Source organism: Magnolia sinica, chromosome 8 (genome assembly GCF_029962835.1).
Source record: "Magnolia sinica isolate HGM2019 chromosome 8, MsV1, whole genome shotgun sequence".
Lineage (NCBI taxonomy): Eukaryota > Viridiplantae > Streptophyta > Magnoliopsida > Magnoliales > Magnoliaceae > Magnolia > Magnolia sinica.
Genome location: NC_080580.1, coordinates 12871314 through 12894669, shown reverse-complemented (window position 1 = coordinate 12894669; position 23356 = coordinate 12871314). Strand labels below are relative to the sequence as shown.

The following is a 23356-nucleotide window of genomic DNA, read 5'->3' as shown; positions in this document are numbered from 1 at the left end:
GTACATTAAACAAATTCCTTTTTTTTTCCTCTCTCTCTCTCTCTCTCTCTCTCTCTCTCTCTTTTGGTTTTTATGATACTTAGAAGGTGTTTGATAAAACACCTGTAAAATCATTGCCTCTGTTTTACAAACAGTGAAATTGTGAAGTTGTAGCTTAGGTGTTCGTGGAAATGCCTTAGTGACGAACTCAGCTCGATCTTGGCTCGAACTCAGATCGAGCTGGACCAAGCTGTTGACCGAACCAAGCCGAGCTGGCCAGTCAGACTCGAGGATTGAGCCGAGCTAAGTTTGAGTTGAGGTCAGCTAATGTTCGAGCCGAGTCGAGCTGAGGCCAACTCAACTCTGTTCGACTTGATGTACACCCGTATGCATAATAGTCTTTTTCGCAAAATAAAAAATAAAAAAATAAATTCTAAGTTGTCCACCATTTTTCTCATATAATTTAAGGCTTGGTCTAAAAAATAATATAGATCAAAAGCTCAAGTTAATTACAATGCAAGTGACAAGATGATAACTTATATTGAACCTAAGCCTTCCAAAATACCGTGGTGTCATAGAAATTTTAGACCAGGGGTAAAACTCTAGCCATTGGAAATGACCTTATGAAGGGTTAGGAATGCCATTGCGACAGTTTGGATGGCTTAAAAACATAAAATTGAGCTATTGATAGTTTCAATAATAGTAAGTGATGACCCACCTTTTCTTATCATGGGACTCACATGTGCATTGGATCACCTCGATTTTGGTCCCATGCCCTAAAATGAGATGCCAAAAATGGCAATTGGGTATCCTAAAAGTCGCTTCCACCTCATTTTGTGGATTCCGTTGATACGAAAAAAAAAAAAAGTACAAAGGAGATTCGAGCTAACGGTGTAAATAAAAAGCTGTTTTGAGGAAATAGTTTTGGGGTGCGTTTGGTAAACTGAATAAAAAAGTCTAGAATTAATTTAGGTACCGGATCCATTCCGTATTGAATTTTATATACTAATAGTGTTAGATTGCCCATTTGGTTAATTGTTCCTTAACACTAAAATTTAATATTGAATCCAAAAATTTTTGTTTGGCAAAAATGTTGAAATTTGATAATTTCACCAAATTACTAACGTCACAGTATGTTTTGGAGAAAAAAGAAAAGCTCCAAATAGAATGGGTAGATTTCTCACAAACATCACAGTAGTCCTACTTAACTTCCTGTGGTAGAAAGTTATTGCTAAAGGCTTTTGTAGCAATCTCTGTTAGATTAAGGGTTATTGGTAACACGTTAGTGGGTATCGCCATAGTCATTGGGCTCGCCTTGTTGTGTGTGTTGTGCATTCATGCTATTTATTAGTTTTTACCGCTCATTTTATGTATGATTCTTAAAATGAAGCAGATCAAAATCTCAAAGTGGACTAAACAACGGGGATTGACTGCCCACCACGAAAAAACATTTTGTGGGCTACAAAAGTTTTGAATCAAGCTACCCTCCCACTCATTTTAAGCATGATTACTAAAATGAAGCTGATCAAAATCTCAAAGTTGACAAAACAACTGGGATTCAATGCCCCCTCCCGCTCATTTCACGCATGATTCGTAAAATGAAGAAGTTCAAAATCTCAAAGTGGACTAAACAACAGGGATTGAATGCCCACCCCCAAATGGTGTGATGTGTGTGATGTCACTTCAGTGATCAATGTGTTACATCTCCGTTGTCTATCCATTTGGTGAGATCTTTTTAGGTCATAAGCTCACAAATGAGGCGGATTTACAGCTCAACTGAGCCACACATACACCTTCCTAGGGTCTACCTGTAATGTTGATTTGACATCTAACCTGCTTAAGAGGTTATCAGACTTAGATAAAAGGAAAAAACAAACATAAGAAAGATAGACTTTCAGTCTCCGTTGCTTTATGTGGTTCACTTAAGCTCCTTGTTTCATTTTTGGCCTCACGTCATAAAATGTTCTCGTAAAATGGATGAACGGTGTAGATAAGACACATTACGGTGAAGTCCACGAAACTTAATTGTATCTACACAGTGGTGTGTGGCACACCACGTTTCCGTGATGGATTGCTGGATGATGGCTAGTGCGGTAGTGACGTGGCAAAGTTATGTATGCCCCACTATGATGTATGTGTTAGATCCACACCGTCCATCCATTTTTTTCATGTTATATCAGATTGTCAATGGGACCCCACCAAAAAAGAAGAAGTGAAGATTGACTTTAGGTTTACTTTGATCATAAACGCAAGAACAAGGGGCGCAAAACCCAGAGAGAGTGAGTGAGAGAGAGAGGCCGATTGGAACCATCCCCACCGTAGAAATCCACCCCCTCTTCTTTGAAAGTCCCTGTCAGTATCCATCTTCCATCTGTCTTTCTTCAGCAACGCTGGGACGTAGAGGCTCAGGATCCAGCTCCGTTTCGTGCCCGGCATGGAGCCCCATTCCTCGCCGGAGCCGAAACACAACACGCCTCGGGATCGCATCCTTTGGGTACTGTCTCCTGATTCCTTCTCTGAACTTTTGCCGAACATCTCGCTGTATATGCCTTTCCATACGAAAGCTCAGCTGCGCACCAGTTCGCACGGAACTCGTGCGAACTTTTCGAGAAGTCATTACACGTAAGATGTTTTCAACATCTGAACGGTCCACGTGATGCAGCACTCGGCGAAAACTCTAGAGCCCAACTTTTACTTTGATCCAAACTATGGTGGGCCATGAAAAAAGAAGACAGTTTCGTCCCTTGATTTGCATCTCTCTTTGCTAGGGCCCACTAGAGTTTTAGGTTTCATGGGATGCCGCATCAAATGGACCGTTCGGATTAGACGCCCATGACACGTGTGCAAAGGTGCGCAGGTGAGCATGCCTCTCTATATATATAGGGAGAAGCTCACACACAACTAGTCCGACTTCCAACTAGCTGGCGTGTGGGGCCCACCATGGTGCTTGTAAGACATCTTACCGGTCTAGCATGGTTGTCCCACCGTGAGAACCGGTTGACCTAAGGTGGCGTTTGGATGCCTGTAAGTTGGGTAAAATTTAACTGATGTACAGGTGGTGTTTGGGGGAGGAAATTCACCTGTAAGTCACTTGCAGGCATATCTTCTAGGAAACTGCAGGGGGGCTGGGTTACAGACTCAATGTTCGGATTTTTGAGAAGTCTCTCTCTCTCTCTGCAATTGGTTCTTTCAGGGGTCGCTTGGATGCCTGTAAAAATTTTTTAGTTGTAAACACATTACACCTGAAAAGAGTTTAAGTGTAATTGGTTTACATGCTATTCCATTTGGCTTTTAAGTGGTAATCTATTTACGATTGTGTGTTTGGCTAGCTTGTAAAGTGTTTACAATGAATAAAGTAGGTATTCATATCACAGAGCTAGAGTGGTGAACCTTCCAAAATCTGCTAATCAGATAAGAAAGACTTGATTTTTTTTAGGGCCCTAAGAGAGCATTAAAGCATGCATGCACTAAACAGATTGGATGTCTTCCACCCATCACAGTGGGCCCCAAATGCAATCTAGAAGTTTTTAATGATCGATATCCCATCCTTCCCTCGCGTGGTCCATTTGATAATGGATGAGCTGTTTTTCTGGGGCTACACGAGAGCATTGAGGGAAGTACATGATGGATAGATTGGATGTACCATACACATTATGGTGGGCCCCACATTATGAGTGTATATTAACCGTTGTGTTCTAACGTGTATACTGCCTTTCCGTAAAGACTTTATCTGTAGTTTGAAACATGACTTTTTACCAAGTTATAGATTACAGCTAAAAGCAGTAATATGTTTACAGCTTGTAAAGCCTTTATAGGAAAATACATACACCCAAACAGCCCCTGTAATCAGATTACTTGTAATCTCTTTTCAACTTAAGGACTTTACATGCATCCAAATGATCCCTCACACACTCTCTCTCTCTCGGCAATTGCTGTGCGCCTCTCTTTGGTTGCTAGGGTTACAAGCTTCTTCTTTTTTCTTGCTTATGAATTGGGCCCGATTCGGGGAGGTTGTGATAGTGGAGCCCACCTTATGTATTGATATATCCACACCGTCCATCAATTCCACAATTTCGTTTTAGGGCTTGGGCAAAAATTGAGGCAAATCCAAATATCATGTGGGTCACATCACAGGAAACATGGTGATTGAACGTCCACCATAAAAGACCTCATAGGGCCCATCGTTATGTTTATTTGCCATCCAACCTGTTGATAAGGTCACACAGACATAGATGAAGGGAAAACATAAATATAAGCTTGATCTAACTTTTTTGTAGCCCACAAGAAATTCAATTGGTGGGCATTCAATTACCATTTCTTGTGGCGTGGCCCATCTGAGATTTGGATCTTCTTTCTTTTTCTTTTTTTGGGTCATGCCTCATAACGAATTGAGGAAGCATATATCAAGGTGGCTCCCATGGTCCAGTCCATCATGGTGGATCATTGCTCTTTATATATTATTATTATTATTATTATTATTATTTTTAATTTAACTATTGCCCATTAAAGTGGACCATTTTTACGTGGTCCACCCCATCAAGGGCCCTGCACACAAGAATCCTTTTTGTCTAATTATTTGTATTCATTATCAATTTATTACGTTTTTTGTATTATTATTATGTGATCTGGGTTACTATTTGTTACTATTTGTTAGTATCTGATTATATGTTTATTTGCCATCCAACCTGTTGATAAGGTCACATAGACATAAATGAAGGGAAAACATAAATATAAGCTTGATCCAACTTTTTTGTAGCCCACAAGAAATTCTATTGGTGGCATTCTATTACCATTTCTTGTGGCGTGGCCCATCTGAGATTTGGATCTTCTTTCTTTTTCTTTTTTTGGGCCATGCCTCATAACGAATTGAGGAAACATACATCATGGTGGGTCCCATGGTTCAGTCCATCATGGTGGATCATTGCTCTTTATATATTTAATTTAATTTATTTTTTAATTTAACTATTGCTCATTAAAGTGGACCATTTTTATTTTATTAAACCATCTTGCGTGTGGTCCGCCCCATCAAGGGCCCCGCACACAAGAATCCTTGTTGTCTGATTATTTGTATTCATTGTCGATTTGTTACGTTTTTTGTATTATTATTATGTGATCTGGGTTACTATTTGTTACTGTCTGATTATGTGTTTGATTATTGTGTGCCACATTTTTTGCATGAATATGTATGTTGCTAGATGCTGAGATATATTGATTAGAATTAAAATTCATTTTCATTTAATTTCTGTTTAGTTACTCCAATTACACAATTAATTATATTTGAGGATAGATGTTGTTCCTTATCTACTTTTGATATCTGGGATTATCTGATTATTTGGTGGGCCCTGGAAGTTATACAATGATCAAGCTCTATTCAAGCTTTCAGGATTGACATTGAGTGAGAAAGTCGAGTTGCTTCCAACAATTTGAATCATATACGATCCAGCTCTATAAATGAGTTATCAACATATGATTCTGGAGTTCTAGTTGATCGAACGTCTTTAATGGCCTTGAAAGAATCCGTAGTCTCTTTGTGGGATGTTTCTTTAGTATGTTGCACTATTTTCTCATAGTTCTTCTTGTTGTAAATTCAGCGAAGGACCCAATCATCTAGCTGCAACAAAAAGATTTATAAATGAGTCTAATTAAAAATTTCTCATAGTTTCCTTCCAATTCTTATATTGAGTTATTGCTCTGTATTATAGGTATTTTGAATTCGTGGGCCCACTTTTATGGCCAACTTGATGATTGGTTTAGCCCAAGAATTGGCTTAAATATTTATCTAGATGGGCCTAACAAAATTGTATATTTGGTGCCAAGTGTTTTTTTTTTTTTTTTTTAAATGTAATTATAAAATTTTGGAATAATTCCCTACGCTAAACTTGGTTGGATATGAATATATAACTTCTTACCTGTAAGTAACTTACAGGTTATCCAAACACAAAAACTAACATGCCTATAAGTGACTTACAACTTACATCCAAACATGATTATCTGTAAATGACTTTCACATGTTAGTGACTGACTTGTAAGTTACTTACAACTTAAAGAACTTATAGGCATCTCACATGAACATAGAGTTTTTCGAGTGGTTGTTCATAGTTTTCTATGATGTGCCCCACCTAATTGTTGGATGGAGCTGATTTTTAGGCTATCCCATTTAGCATGGTTGTCTTTTCATTTTTAAAAAAAAGACAACCATGCTAAGTGGGCAAGATGTCATACAAACACCATGGTGTTGGCAGCATGTATGTGCCACACGTGGTAGCATGCATGTGCCATGTGTTGACAGCATGCATGCGCCACATGTGACAACATGCATGCATCCCATGTATGGCCCACACGTTGAGTGTTGGGCAACCCCTAGTGGGGCCCACTTGACACTTGGCAGCAAGATAAGCTGTCGTTACACCGCCTAAGCACCCACTGTCTCTCCACTCCTATTTAAGGGTAGAGAGGAAGGGGCTGGTAGAGTTTTTTTTTTTGTGTACAGAGAGAGAGAGAGAGAGAGAGAGAGAGAGAGATTTGTGTGAGTGACATGTGGTGTGCACGGTGGGTATGTGCGATACGTGGTGCACAGGTTCCGATATAGAGAAGGGTCTGCTCCTATGATTGCTCGAGGTCATGTGCATCGGCATACCATCATCGCCGTTGGACTAGGTAAGTGAATTGGCTCGTCTTCTTTGTGTAGTTGATTTGAGCGGGCCACCGATTTTCGTGTTTCAACTCTCAATTTGGTCGTGCAATCACATTGTTTGATCCGCAATTATACTAATGGACTGTACTCGCCACACTGTCCGTCTACGCCCAACAACGGTATCGGAGCAACAATAGGCGCAGTTCCAACGAAGGCATTTATAATTTCTTCTTTTTTATATTATCTCGCACAAATCACTGCACAGGAATATGTAACAAATAATGATAAAAATAAAATAATATAATATAATATTTTTTTATTGGGTATCACTCGATGGTGGCCCACAATGACATATTACTTGAATAGATTTCTTATGGCATTGCATTAATTTTGTAATTTATTGTGAATGTCACTTGGCTATTGCTGTGGATAGAGGTGGGCATCGAGTCGAGCCGGACCGGATTAGGTCCAACTCGACTCGATCCAATCTGGGACTGAGTCTAGCAAGGCTGGCTCAATCCGATCCTAATCCTTGCTGGCCTGACCCGAACCGAGTCCGACTCAGTTAGGGAAACCGAACCGAGTTGGATCGAGTTGAGTCTGTCTAGTCGATTCGGACTGGGCTGAATTAAGATCGGGAGAGAAATGGAGAGAAATGAGGAGAGAAAGAAGGAGAGGTGGGAAATCTGCAGAGAAAGAAGGAGAGAAATAATGGAGGGAAATCAAGAGAGAAAGGAGGACAGATGGGTGGGTGCGGCGCTGTTCGGGTAGAGAAAGAGAAGGGAGGGATTAGGGTTTCGTTCGGGTGAGGCGGGTAGTAAAAAAGTGAAAATAATAAAGTACATATTACTTATATAGTACCCGACTAAATTGGACCAGATCCCAGATCGAATTGGTTTCTGATTGGCCACTGATCCAAACTCGACTCGATATACGTTCGGATTTGAGTGGGCCTACTTGAACCAACCTGACCCTGGCCTTTGGTTCGGATTGGATCTGGTTGGATTTTGCCCAGTTCTAGCTGTGGAGGGATTCCTTTATTGTCACTTGGACTTTGATTATTTCTGCCACACCCAATTGGGTAAGTGGAACTTTTGGGCTAGATTGACAATGATCGCATTGCCCTCGCATCAATTTGTTTAGGTGATGTTGTCGTTGAACCACTGATGATGATTGTGCATGAATAAAAAATGTCTCGAATGTATTTTCCGATTGATTGATATAGGACACTCTCTCACCTGATGTAATGATAAAATGGTGTCTAAATCAATTGTGGCCGACCTTGTGAAAGGAGAAAAAATTGATGGCAATGATTTTGATGATTGGTGGAGGGTTGTTAGAATTCTGTTAGATGACGAGGATGTATTGTAGACACTGACAACTGTTAGGAAAAACCCACAATAGAAAATGAGGATCTACCCATAAGGAAGCTAAAGTTTGAGCATCGGGAGTATAAGAAATGAGAGAAAAATAACAGAATGGCTAGAAGTATCCTTCTTGGTTCCATGCATAAAGAATTGATTCCCAAATATGAGATATATGAAACTGCCAAAGAAATGTGGGATGCCCTGGTTGGTTCATATGCTAGAATATTGGATTGTAAGATAAGGATGATGTAAATGGAATTTGATGCATATAGAATGCCTATAGGATACTCTATTAAAGACCGCATTAGGAAAATGGAACAAATGATGACTGATTTGCGAAATGTAGGTTGTGCCATGACTGAAAACTAGAAAGTCATAGCTATGTTTCAATCTCTACCTGATTCTTGGACTCACATAAAATACATCCTAAACTTCAATGAAGTGATGAAAACGATCAAGGATTTAGCCCATCACTTAGAGCATGAGATTGAATCTAGGGTCGTTCAGTCTAGCAACAGTGTTGTTTTTAATGCAGAAAGTCAAAAGAGATTTGATCAATCAAAGAAAAGGTGTAGGAAACCAGGTAGACAACATGCTCACGCTAGCCAATTCCATTCATCTTATCGCCCACCCATTCCTCCTCATTTCCATCTCCCTCGTTACCCAAACGGACCACCCCAATCATAGTTACGTCCGCCTCGAAGTCGTCCATACCCACTTAGGCACCAATAAATCAAACCTTCACAACCATTGCAGCCTCGAGATGCATACATTGATCATAGGCCACAAGGTAGAGAGAACATGAAAATAGTTAAGAGGACAAGGTGACGACTGACGACTCATGTTTTATATGCGGAAGGCAAGGGCATTGGGCTAGGACTTGCCCTAATCGAAATATGGTAATTTTCCCTCCACTCATTGGTTGTGTTTGTACCGAAGTATTGATAACCGATTTAAATGTTAATGAATGGATTATGGATTCAAGGGCAACAAGGCATATAACAAAGGATAGTGATAGCCTTGTGGACTTTTGGCCTATCCCACTCAGAAGTCACAAGCTGTACATGGGAAACAATGCGTCGGAGAATGTCATCGGAATTGGTACATACCACCTTGAGTCAAAGATGGGACATTCTCTATTACTTAAAGATACTCATTTTGCTCTTGGAATGAGAAGAAATTTATTGTCTGTTACGAGTCTAGTAAAAGAAAATTTTGATGTAAGATTTTGTAATGATACAGTCTCACTGAGAAAGAACAGTGTAATACGTACCTGGGGAGAATTATCAGGGGACCTTTTCAAACTTGATGTTGCAAATACCTTCTCATCAATGCCAAGTAGTTCATCCTTTATTGGTTTAACTAATACTAGTATTATATCTAAATATATTAAGTGGCATAACTAACTAGGGCACGTAGGAAAAGATCGTATGGTTAGGCTAGCAAGAGATGACTTGCTATGAACATTGACAAAGATAGATTTACCCTTTCGTGAATATTGTGTGTCAGGGAAGGTGACTAGGAAACATTTTCCCTAAGCAAATATATGTAAAGAGCTTTTGCTAATCATACATAGTGATATATGTAGTCATCTGAATGTTCGAACTCGAAATGAGTGTCGGTATTTTATAACTTTCATTGACAATTACTCCCAATATGGAATGATATATTTGATATCTCACAAATCAGAAGAGTGTGATTGCTTTTTAAAATACAAATTGGAAGTAGAGAATCAATAGGATAAAATAATAAAAATATTGAGGACAAATAGGAGTGGAGAATACACATCTGGCATCTTCAAATCATATTGTGAAAGTGCCAATATTACTAGACAGTATATTATGCCTTATTCTCGACAAAATGGCGTTGCCGAAAGAAAAAATAGAACCTTATCGGATATGGTTAGATCCATGATGGCCCATGCAAATTTACCTATTAATTTTTGGGAAGATGCATTGCTTATAGCCACCTACATATTGCATGTACTTCCTTCGAAATCAATTCTCAAGGCATCTTTTGAATTATGGACTGATTGGAAACCATCGTTAGATGAATTACGTCCATGGGGTTCATTAGGTCATGTTTTCCTTCCCGCTCCAAATAGAAGTAAATTAGATAAAAGAATGATAGAGTGCACATTTATCCGGTATCCTATCCACTCAAAAGGGCATGTGATGGTGTATGAAGATCAAGGTAGGTGGATTGAAATCGAGTCCTGAGATGTGACATTTGTACAAGATAGGTATCCTAGTAGAAAGAAGCTCAAGATAAAGATAGAACTTTATGAGACACCGGATATAGTTCAAGGAAGTGGGAGCGGTAATCCAAGCAATGACAATCAAGGCATTTCCATGATTCGTGAAGTTGGTAGGAGCACATCAGCTACTGTTCCGGAGTTACAACGCAATTTGCGAGGAAGAATTCCTAAAAGATATTTTAAGATAGAAGGTGAATCGTATTCTTGCATCGTAGTTGATGAAGATGAACTTGATTCATATCAAGACGCACTAACATTTTCAGATTTCGAAAATGGGATTCATGCCATGGACGAGGAAATTGATTCAATGATGAAAAATCATGTTTGACAGCTAGTTGATCTTCCAGCTAGCCGTACAACAATTGAAAATAAGTGGGTATTCAAAATCAAAAGAAAAACAAATGGTTCAATTGACAAATACAAAGCTCGTCTAGTAGCAAAAGGTTTCACGCAAATAGAATGTATTGATTATGAAAAAACTTCTCCTTGGCAACTAGGTTTACATCGATTTGCATAATTTTAGCTATGGTGGCGTACCTGGTTTTACAATTATACTAAATGGATGTGACGACGACATTTTTGAATGGGGATTTGCAAGAAGATATTTATATGCAACAACTTGCAGGATATGTTGAAAAATGTCAGGCAAACAAGGTTTGCAAACTTTTAAAATTTATTTATGGGTTGAAACAGTCATGTAGGCAATGGTATATGAAATTCCATGAGGCGGTCACTTCTTTTAGAATCTTTGTGTGAAGATCACTGTGTATGTGTAAAGCGATCTGAAAGGCACGTTCTGATATTATCTTTATATGTTGATGACATTCTATTAGTTGGCAACAATATGGAAATGCCTCTCTTGACCAAGGAATGACTATCTTCAATTTTTGAAATGAAGGATCTTGGCGAAACGAACTTTATATTAGACGTGAAAATCATAAGAGATCGTTCGAAGAAAGTTTTGGGCTTGTCGCAAGCATCTTATATCGAGAAGAAGTTAGAACGATTCAAGATGCATAACTCGAAGCTAGTTGAAACTCCAAAGAATAAATATTCTAAATTAAGTAAAAACATGTGTCCCTAGTCCGATATTAAAAAGCGGATTATGTCATCTATACCGTATGCTAGTGCCATAGGTAGCCTCATGTATGCCACGCTTTGTACCAGGCTAGGCATGTTACGCTGTAAGTCTTGTGAGCAAATACTAAAGTAATCTAGGACAAGCACATTGGTAATCGGTCAAGAGGATTTTTCGCTATCTTTGAGGAACAAAGGACTATATATTATGTTATCAAGGCATTGAGCAAAAATTGCAAGCCTATTCTGATGCATCTTGGGGAGATGATCAAGACGAAAGTAAGTCTACTTTTGGATATGTGTTTATGCTGAATGGAGTTGTTTCATGGAGCAGCAAGAAACAATCTTCGACCACACTTTCAACTATAGAAGCCAGATATATCACATGTTGTACAACTATACAAGAAGGCATGTGGATTGTGAGATTTTTTAGAACCTTAGGTGTTCCAGCTGCTAAAGGGCCTCTCTTGGTAAAGATGGATAATACGTCGGCCATTGACCTTGCGAAGGATCCAAAACACCACAAGAAATCTAAGCACATTGAGATTAAGTATAATTATGTTAGAGATCAGGTGAGAGATTTGCAAGTTGTACTAGAAGTACATTTCCAATGGAGAGATGTTAGTTGATCCTATGACAAAACCAATTGCTAGAGATATATTTGAAATACATGTAAGGCAAATGGGACTGAGGAGAGTTTGATGTATTTTGTGTAAGGGTGTTATAATTTTATGTAAATTCTTTTTAGTCATATTCCCCACTGGTTATAATGATAGAGATTCCATTGTATAGTATTTGCGACTTGCACCAAAGTAATAGAATAGAGCCCATGTACTCCCGTGAGTGGTTGATGTAAATTATTAATGTCATGTATTTTGAATGAATGTTCTATATTTCTCACATCAATTAAATATTCATGCGCAATCAATTTTTCTAGGCCTTTGAGATCATCAGTTGTGGACCATGTGTTGGTCATTTATTATTATTATTTTTTTGTCGGTAAACTGGTCTTCCCTACTTGCATGGGAATTGACCACCTTTGACATGCGCCTGGGAGGCATGTTCAGGATATGGAAGCACGCTGAGGTGCAACCGCCTTCTATGGTGATATAGAAGATGAAGAAGTGCGAGTTAAGGCACGATTGCCTCTAGTCACAATTATATATACATGATTTAAATTCTTGATGTGTAGGACATGTTCAGATATATTTTGCATGTGTTAGTGCTCATTAGCCCGTGCCACCATGCAATGGATAGCTTTGAGTGACTAGTGACGAGACTCTGGGAGTTAAATGACATTGACAATGGCAGCGAGGTTAGGAGTTGCTGAGTCAGCACTCACGCACTTTAGGCGGGGCCTCTAGCAACGAGGTTAGGAGTTGCTGGGCCAGAACTCACATGTTTTAGGCGGGACCTCTATCTCCTGATTATGTCATGGCCTGTATGGAGCCATGTTAGGAGTTGATGAGCCAGTACTCGCGTGCTTTAGGCGGGACCTCATCTTGAGGTTAGGAGTTGTTGGGCGAGATTCAGACGCATTAGGCGGGACCTGCGCATTGTAGACCCAACATATGCGTAGTAATGTCTACTTTGTGTTGTAGATGAGTAACCACATTCTTGGAGCGTTGAGTTGGACTCCGCTTCAGGACTGATTTACCTACTAGTGCATGATCCGATCTGGTTAGTGCATTGTGCAAGCAGACTGGTCTTGTAGGTGAACTTTATACCCTCAGCTACCCACTTTTTTGTATAGGAGGATGAGATTGAGTGTCACTACTTTAACGTACAGTACGATGGTTATGATTGATTCGGCCCGGGATGTATTGCTAAGAAAGCGGCTTAGTCGATTTTGAATTGCGTAGTTGTGTGGGAAAGACTTCTTGGCAGCGACACCAGGTTCCCAGGATGATTACACACTTTGAGACTTATCTGCCACGGCATTATCGAGTTTTGTGGGATGATGATTGTCTCTATTCGGTGTGGTCATGCAGGTCTAGGGAAGGCCCTAGAGAGCTTGGGAGGCTATGTGCTAATGTGATGGTCACTTAGTGTGTAATCACCTATGTGTAGAGACACTGGAATCCTGGCTAGTCCCACTTCCCTGATTCTTATGGCTTGCATGCGATCTCAATCAGTCTTGTTGGAGTAGACCCCATGGTACAATGTTCCCCACTACGAGGTTGAGTGGGAGATGTTGGCAGCATGCATGCATTCATCCCATGTATGGCCCACATGTTAGAGTGTTGGGCAACCCCTAATGGGGCCCACTTGAACTTGGCATCAGGATAAGCTGCTAGCACATCGCCTAAGCACCCATCGCCTCTCCACTCCTATTTAAGGATAGAGAGGGGCTGGGTGGAGTTTTCTGTGTAGAGAGAGAGAGAGAGAGATCTGTGTAGTGACATGCGGTGTGCACGGTGGATACGTGGTGCAGAGAGAGATCCGTGTAGTGACATGCGCTGTGCACGGTGGATACGTGGTGCACAAGTTCCGATATAGAGAAGGGTCTGCTCGTGTGCATCGGCATACCATCATCGCCATCGGATCAAGTAAGTGAATTAGCTCGTCTTCTCTGTGTAGTTGATTTGAGTGGACCGTTGATTTTCGTGTTTTGACTCTTAATTCGATTGTGTAAGGGAAGGTAATGCGCCGACTGATGGTATGGCCTGTTTGGGCAGCGAGTGTCAAACAAACTCTCTGGTACGCAATTTCTCGGATCTTCCTTCCCATGTTGGTGGGCTGCTCTTCCTGGATAAGGTGGGCCTAGGCGCTATCAGGCTTGCCTCTAATGGTGTCTCCTAGCGTCTAAGTTGTGGAGCTCGTTTAGTATAGTTTCTATAAGATGATGTGCAAATTTCTCATGATTTTCCTCTCCCTGTTTTTATGATAGTCTTCCCCAGGTCCTTTTTTTTCTTAGGGAAGCCTGAATGTGCCAGGAATTGTATATGCTGCCTTTTGATATGAAAATAATAATAATAATAAAAAAATCGCGTTGTTTGATCCACAATTATACCAATGGACCTTACCCGCCACGGTGTCTATCAGCGCCCAAGACATGGTGGGCGCCACACGACAACTTGTTGCGTGCAAGCATTAGTCATATGTATGTGTACGCGTGGGTTTTGTGGGGTGTGTATACCATTAGGTCAACCTCATGGGAGCCAAGCTGTGTGGGCCTCACTGTGATGTGTATTGGACATCCACACTGTGCATTTGGTGGGTCCCCACTAGATTATGGGATATCACAAAAATCAGCTGTATCCAGAATTCAAGTGAGCCACACCATCTAAATCAGTATGAAATCATGCCTAAAACATCTAAAAGCACTTCTTGGGGCCCACTTGAGTTTTGGATACAACTGAAACTTGGTGTGACCTCTCATCATAGTGGGGCACACACAATGGATGGGCTAGATTTCTAAACAACATCTCAGTGAGCCCTATAAACAATCATGAAAATTTCAATGGGTGTATATCCACTCTCAACTGTTGTCTGTGGTGTGGCCCACCCAAGTCATGGATTGACTTGATTTTTAGGTTCATGGTCCGCCATGGAAGGGTGCATCTGATTGATGGGGTGGATGTCTGATGGGGACATCACGCGCACACGCGCACTCACGCCGCCCCCCTACGCATGTACGTACGTAGAAAGAGGACCCCACCATCGATCTGGCTCGATGACGACGTCCAGGAAGGGCCTCCTACCTAGAAGTCAAGTTTTGGTTCAGAAAAGTGGTCCGATAGTAAAGAAAAGTCCACCATGGGATCTCATGATTGTGGCCCACTCGTTGGATTGGTTTTATATTTTAGGTTTTGCTTATTGTTATTATTTAGAACATCGTGAACGCTTTAGATTTCTTTGTTTGATTTTTATTTTAGTTTACTTCATCGCCAAGTAATAGGTGTCGCACATGGTGCGAGTTTTTGGGTATAGGGTTCTCCCTATAAATAGGCACCCCTTGTAGTTCTTTTCATTCATTGAAGTTAATAAAAAATTCATGCTTTATTTTTCTGCTCTCTTCGTGAGTTGTGGAAGAATTCAAAAGTGGGTGCGAAGCCCTCCCTTTTCGAAGGGCTAACTATCGTGGTGCTAAGCCACATCGATCTCAATTCACCCCCATCTTCCATCATCTTTTTTTCCATCTTCCCCCACCATCTGTACTTCGAATTTGTCTTTTTGTTGTATTAGATTTCTTCATTACAACAAGTTTCCAGATTTCGGTCCGCAAGCGAGCTGAAACTTCGGCGGAGCACCACGCACAAAACGTACATCAGATCGAGCTGAGATTTAGGGGTTTTGGAGTCCATCCCTGGCCGATCAGGGCCAAGGTGGCCTTTTTCTGAATAATGGGCCCCACACACGTGCGGCCGGGATCACACACATGTTCGTTTGGGCCATTGTTGCTGTCCACACGCGGGATCATCTTTTGGCTCTGGTTTTTATCATCTTTTATCTTCTCATAGCCGTTTTTCATGAATCCTAACCCTATATTACATGATCCCTAATTAATTTGCCCCTTTTTATCACCTTAGGGTTCCTTGAATTGAAATTAGGGAATCCCTTGGATTAGGTACTGATTTTTATGCATGAGTAGTTGATTTTATTTCCCTTTGACATTGTTTGGTTTATAATTTTTATTGGTCCAGTCCTAGCCTGTGTCGGCTTGGACCCGCATAGATTCCCCTTTTTAATTAAATGTTTAGATTTTCATGTGGGACGTGGAATTTGTGTGATTGTTTCTGAATTGGTAGGATCTAAGTCTGAAATCTTGCATATCGTATTTAATTTTCCATGTCCTGCATCAAATTTGGTATCAAAGCCTAGGGTTCTTGTAGGGGAATTCATTACATGTTTAGGGTTTGGTTGTTTATGTCCATTGCGCATCAATTCTCATCATATATGGCTGTTTAGAGGTCCATAAACCCTAAAATAAGCTGCTGAAATTTTCTGTTATCCCCTTATTTGAATTATTTTAGTAATTAAATTAGTTTTCTATTTCTAGGTTTAGAAACTTTCCTTTTCTGTTTTTTTTATAAACTAATTTTTTAGAAACTTTCTTAATCTGTTTTTAGAAACTAATTTCCTTTCCTTTTTCTTTTTTAGAAACTAATTTACTTTCCTTTTTCTTTTTTAGAAACTAACTTTCTATTTTTAGCAACTTTCCTTTTTTTCTTTTTCTTTAGAAACTAAGTTGTATTTTTAGAAACTTTTCTAATTTGTTTTTTTTTTTTTAGAAGCTTTCCTAATTTGTTTCTTTAGAAACTTTCCTTTTTCGTTTTTTAGAAACTAGGTCGATTCTTTAAAATAAATAAATAAATAAATCTCTTATATTTTGACAACTATATTGCTAAATTTTGGTTGGCACCCTACACTAAACATGGAACAATTGCAAGAGTCACTAAACAAGTCCCAAAAGTTAGAGTTTATGATTAAGCGCTTGGAAATGGACCAATGCTTTGAGCAGCTTGATGAACGCATTGCTCGACTAAAGACCATCGCTAGGACAAACCCCACCATTGGGGTAGATGTCCAATCTCAGCCAGGTGGCCTGAAGGATAGACCAATGAATGGAGTTGGCCAAGGAATCAGTTATGGGCGTGCACTTGTGTATCCACCCCATGAGGGACATTAAGACCGCTATTTTGAGGGGTACAACATGTGCAGCCTTGTGACTGGAGAGAGTGCACCAGATGTTAGTGTAGAGTTACCACTGAGGTCATTCCGGTAGTGGATGAGTTTCGTGATGTTTGTCCTGATGATCTACCGGATGAGTCCCCTAGGAGGGATATAGAGCACACTCGAACATGGGACATCGTAATACCTACAACCGAGTTTACGTTGAATAATTTTGTCGATATGTCCACAGGTCTAAGTCCTCGTGAAGTCGTTACTGATTATAAACCTAGGAAATTTATTGATCTTGTCCCTATGTCACTGTCCCATAGGCCGTCAGAGTTTGTAGAGTCTTTTGCGCATTCATTCATGGCATCAAGAAATCAGGCAGAAGATCATGATTAATAATGAACATTGCACATTTTTTACAGACCAGTACAAATGTTTCAAAGGATTTAATATTGGGGACTCTGTGATGGTCTGCATCAGGCCCGAGCGGTATCCTTCGAGGGCCGTTCGTAAGTTACACGCGTGTAGCGCTGGACCCGTCAAAATTATAAAACGAAACGGTCTCAATGTGTATGAGGTAGATCTTCCACCTTCCATGGGAATTAGTTTCACATCCGATATGGAGGATTTAGTTACTTTTCAGGGGACCACTGATACTTTGTCCGGCCCTTCGCCCACCCATGCTGATTCCCCATATTTATCCCTTAAACCATGGCCCCTTTCCAACCTATTTTCCCAGCCTCTACCTCCCATATCTACTTTTCCTAACCTTTCTTCCCAGCCTCTACCTCCCATACCTACCCTTCCCGACCCATTTTCCCAGCCTCTACGTCCCATACCTACCCGTCCCGACCCATTTTTCCAGCCTCTACCTCCCATATCTACCCTTCCCAACCCATTTTTCCAGCCTCTACGTCCCATACCTACCCGTCCCGACCCATGTTCCCAGCCTCTACCTCCCATACCTACCCGTCCCGACCCATCTTCCCAGCCTCTACCTCCCATACCTATCCTTCCTGACTCATTTTTCCAGCCTCTATCTCCCATACCTAACCTTCACACACCCAAAAAGGAAATAGAGGATATCCTGGACCATCAGATAGTTTCATTGTCGGACGGCGGATTTCAGAAGTACGTGATTAAATGGAAGTCACGCCCAGCTTCAGACAGCACGTGGCTCACTGAGTAGGAGCTTCAGAGACTTGATCCTGACATCCTGGAGCGGTTCAGGAGTTTTATTTCGCCAGTGGCGAAATCTTTGCAGCCGGGGAGAATTGATGGGGAGATCACGCGCACACGCGCACTTACGCCCCCCCCCCCCCCACGTACGTACGTAGAAGGAGGACCCCACCATCGATCTGGCTCGATGACGACGTCCAGGGAGGGCCTTCTACCTAGAAGTCAAGTTTTGGTTCAGAAAAGTGGTCCGATAGTAAAGAAAAGCCCACCATGGGATCTCATGATTGTGGCCCACTCGTTGGATTGGTTTTATATTTTAGGTTTTGCTTATTGTTATTATTTAGAACATCGTGAATGCTTTAGATTTCTTTGTTTGATTTTTATTTTAGTTTACTTCATCGCCAAGTAATAGGTGTCGCACATGGTGCGAGTTTTTGGGTATAGGGTTCTCCCTATAAATAGGCACCCCTTGTAGTTCTTTTCATTCATTGAAGTTAATAAAAAATTCCTGCTTTATTTTTCTGCTCTTTTCGTGAGTTGTGGAAGAATTCAAAAGTGGGTGCGAAGCCCTCCCTTTTCGAAGGGCTAACTAACATGGTGCGAAGCCATATCGATCCCAATTCACCCCCATCTTCCATCATCTTTTTTTCCATCTTCCCCCACCATCCGTACTTCGAATTTGTCCTTTTGTTGCATCAGATTTCTTCATCACAACAGGTTTCCAGATTTCGGCCCGCCGGCGAGCTGAAACTTCGTCGGAGCACCACGCACAAACCGTACATCGGATCGAGCTGAGATTTGGGGGTTTTGGAGTCCATCCCTGGCCGACCAGGGCTAAGGTGGCCTTTTTCTGAATAGTAGACCCCACAAACGTACGACTGAGATCACACACACGTCCGTCTGGGCCATTGTTGTTGTCTACACGCGGGATCATCTTTTGGCTCAGGTTTTTATCATCTTTTATTCTCTCATAGCCGTTTTTCATTAATCCTGACCCTATATTACATGATCCCTAATTGATTTGCCCATTTTTATCACCTTAGGGTTTCTTGAATTGAAATTAGGGAATCCCTTGGATTAAGGACTGATTTTTATGCATGAGTAGTTAATTTTATTTCCCTTTGACATCGTTTGGTTTATAATTTTTATTGGTCCAGTCATAGCCTGTGTCGGCTTGGACCCGCATAGATTTTCCTTTTTAATTGAATGTTTAGATTTTCATGTGGGACGTGGAATTTGTGTGATTGTTTCTAAATTGGTAGGATCTAAGCCTGAAATCTTGCATATTATATTTAATTTTCCATGTCCTGCATCAATGTCTGTCGCACATCACGGTGGGGCCCACAGAGCTCAAACTCATGGGAAGCTTCCCATGCAATCGACCTCATAGTACGTTTTCCCTACATATATACATATATGTGTATATACATATACACACACACACATGCATATGTAACACTACCAGGGTTTGAATACTGGATCACTCACATACACTTCACTCTCTACACCAGCTCATCTTCTCATATTTATGTTTGCAGAATTTGGGTACAAGTATTTTTTCATTAGTTCTTTCGTAATTTTCAGCAAACTTTTACTTCTTCAATTTCACTAATAATATGTGTGTAAGGGTTTTATTTGACGGTGTGTTTGGTTGCACCAGCTGTCCCGAAACTTCATGGTATTTTGAACCAAATTAACCGACGAATCATCAAATATCATGATATTTGTTGCAACAAGCGTTCTCTTAGGGGTCATTTGGATGCCTGTAAATGGGGCTAATGATTACAGGTAAACCATTCTGCGTTTGGATGCTGAAGCATGCCTGTAAATGATGTACAGGCTGTAAATCATTTACAGCTTTCAGCCCCATCTGGATTACAGGCAAAAAGCTGTGATTTCATTTACAGGCTCTCTGTTTACACCGTAACGGCTATGAATGGAAAGACTGGCTCTCCATTTACAGGACTTAAACAATTTACAGACAATCATTTACAGCTTACAGCCAAACAGGAGAGGCCTTATTTTATTATCATTTTGTGCTTTTGGTGCATTTTTCTGTTATCTTATTTCTTTCTTCCTAATTTAATGGACTCTTTTTGGCGGAATATTGGATTAATCCAAAACCAAAATCCAGTTTTTATTTTGACAAGTTTATCTGTAGTTAGAGCGGAAACAATTTTTATCAATTGAAGAATCATTTTGACTCTGCCATAAATTGACGACTCAAATAATTTTTTTAAAAAGCCCAAAATTCGATTTGCAAAAAATGCAGGATTATTTCCACAACTTTTTTCAATGATGAAGTTTTCTCACAAAAGAAGAAGGCTCCAAACTCTTGTGGTGGTTTAGCACCATTTAAAAAATGGTAGTGTCTCTTCTGCCAACCACATGGCGTAGTTGTGGGGCGATCTAGATTGTCCAAATCTCTGAACCAATTATGAATGTTGCATAACCCAACAATTACCCAAAGAAGATGATAGTACCCATCTGATTTTCCCTACAAATTTGGACTTCACATTACCTTACGCTTAACCATTCATTTGAAACCCATCAATACAATGGTTTGGATTTCTTAATCTGTTTGGTTTTTGACTTATGCTGCACCCGCAGTGCACTTCACAATTTGGATTTTCTGGATAGTGTACATGAGTGCCAAATGGGATATATCTTGTCTTTCTAAAAAAAAAAAAAACGAAGAAGTGCCAAATGCGAAGGAGTCTAGTCTGAGAACAAAAGAACCGATGATGATTAATCCAAAATGCTACACAAGCAGATGATATCAGTTCTCTTTGCTCGCATGCGTTGGGTTATGTGCTAAACCCAAAATTTTCTCACTTACAGACGCCTGATTGATATTTGAGTTGCAATAAATGGAAATGCTCAAATTTGGGGGTTATGCATTGAAATCATAGTTTTAAATAGCAGTTTCGAGCGTGACTTGCCCCAGTTTATTGTTTTGGTTCATTTCAGTCTTGTTCCGAGCCCATTTCGGTCCAGTGGCTTGTTTGTTGCCCATCTAAACCGAATGATTCAACTGACAGTCGACTCGGTTTCGGACGATATTTAGAACCATGACTAAAATTTGGAAGGACCATAAATTTTATTTAAAAAATAAATAAATTTCCTGCCAATTTTTGGTTTGTGCTTGTTTGGTTTGGTTGAATAGCTAATGCCTAATTCTGGTTGAGTTTATCTTATACTGGACTTTTAACAAGAACAATTGCAATAATACTGAGAGCCGACTAAATTTCCCAAGGGTAAAAATGAGCTCGAACATCTACTTTCATTTTTTTGCAACTTAGTTACTACAATCTATTTCAATAATGTAGATGCAAACACCACATGCAAATTTGACGGGGACTCCTTAGTACATGCATGGAAATTTTTAGGCTTCAGCCTGTTTTGTGAAATATCATCATCATTTTAAAATAATAATAATAATAAATCCTCATGGATGGGCTGTAGCCCCAAAACAGTGCCTCTTGGACAATCTTTACGGTTCAAATGGATGACTTTTGTTTGTTGAATTTGAGCCATTTGGGCATTTCTCTAAGAGATAACTTTTTCCTATCTGAAGTCATCTACTCGGAAGGTTAGGATGTTATGATATGTCCTTTTCTTAAGGCTGTGGCCGAACCATGATGATGCTTAGAGATGAGCCATCAATATGTCAGGCACATGTCACGTGTCCCCATGGATCGTGTGTGAGATTTGGATGTGATAATTTGTTGTCAGTTGTACACCCGAAGACACCCTAATCTATTATTCATGAATCAATCATTTATAATCCATATTTTGTTTATTCATTTACTAATTATTTTTAAAACTGCAATACCAGAGACTTGAACTGTGTGATGTTCCCAAGGAGATGTTAGATCATCTGCAGTCGGGTTTAGTGGCTTTCACAAAGGAGAACAAGTCCCTGCTGCCCGAACTGGTGTCTGCTATATTACCTAATGATGAGGATGTACATGAGGCGCTCCAAGCGGCCAAAATAAAATCTGGTGGAAGCTTGAAGGGACCAAGTATGAAAGAGCAGTTCCGTGAAAGCTTTGTGTGGTTGCAGTGGCTGATGTTTGAGGAAGAACCCCGAGCTTTCCTCAAGAGTTTGGGAAAAGGGGGTTTAGGCCAACGTGGCCTGTGTGGAGCCGTTTTGGGGCGCAACAACATTGCATACCGTTGTCGAACATGTGAGAACGACCCAACATGTGTAATATGCGTTTCGTGTTTCCAGAATGGCAATCACAAAGACCATGACTATTCAATTGTGCACACATCAGGAGGATGCTGTGACTGTGGGGATGTGACAGCATGGAAACGTGTGGGCTTTTGTTCAAAGCATAAAGGGTTGGAACAGATACAAAGGCTCCCGGAGGAGATTGCGAGCTCAGTGGGGCCCGTCATTGATGCCCTTCTTGTTTGTTGGAAAGAGAAGTTATTGTCAGCGAAGGCTGCTGCTAAGGCGAAACCTAGAGATGGTGACTATTATATACGTGCAATGGCTGCGAATGAGTTGTCTTTGGCAGCTATTGAAATGTTGCTTGGTTTTTCCAAGCACAGTGAGAGTCTTCTTTGTTTTGTTTCGAAACGGATGCTTCTGTCAATTGGGTTCTTGGATGTTCTCGTGAAGGCAGAGTGGTTCTTGTCCAAAGTAGTTGCCAAGAAGCTCCTTGAATTGCTATTGAAATTGCTTGGTGAGCCTGTCTTTAAGTATGAATTTGCAAAAGTCTTCATAAATTGTTATACCGTGATCATAAATGAAGCCATAAAAGAGTGCAGTGATACTGTTTTCAAGAAGTATCCTCCGTTAGTGACTTTCTCTGTGCAAATATTCACTGTGTCGACTCTAACTCCAAGACTTGTGAGGGAGTTGGACCTGCTTAATGTTATGTTGGGATGTTTGAGCGGCCTTTTTCTTTCTTGTGTCAGTGAAGAAGGTTATTTACAGGTACGATGTTGCTGTCTTTTCTTCCTAATTCTGCTCCAATCATCCATTGGCAATCAGTAGTCTTCTTTCTGCCACTCAGGAGTAGATGCATTTTGGAAGTTTATGCTGTTAATACCTAGGGTGTTGCAATTTACGTATTGAATTTTCTTCGGTGTATTTTGGGATCAGTGAAGGAGTATTCACTCTGCTGGTGCTGGTTGTAGTATGGGATGGGTTCAGGCTGCTGTGGGCCATTTATTTAACTGAGAATATGAGTTAGACCCAGGTCTGACCCATTGATTAATTCAGGCCTA

At 40.5% G+C, this 23356-nt stretch overlaps 1 protein-coding gene across 1 annotated transcript in view; it reads left to right on the top strand.

Annotated features, from left to right (window-relative positions):
* Window positions 1–2231: 2231 nt before the first annotated feature.
* Window positions 2232–23356, top strand: part of LOC131252909 (E3 ubiquitin-protein ligase PRT6-like) — a 34833-nt gene continuing 13708 nt past the window's right edge. Inside the window, exons 1-2 of the mRNA XM_058253689.1 lie at window positions 2232–2473; window positions 21954–23063. Coding sequence (XP_058109672.1) covers window positions 2414–2473; window positions 21954–23063 — 1170 coding nt within the window. The 5' untranslated portion in view covers window positions 2232–2413. The remainder of the gene's footprint in view (window positions 2474–21953; window positions 23064–23356) is intronic.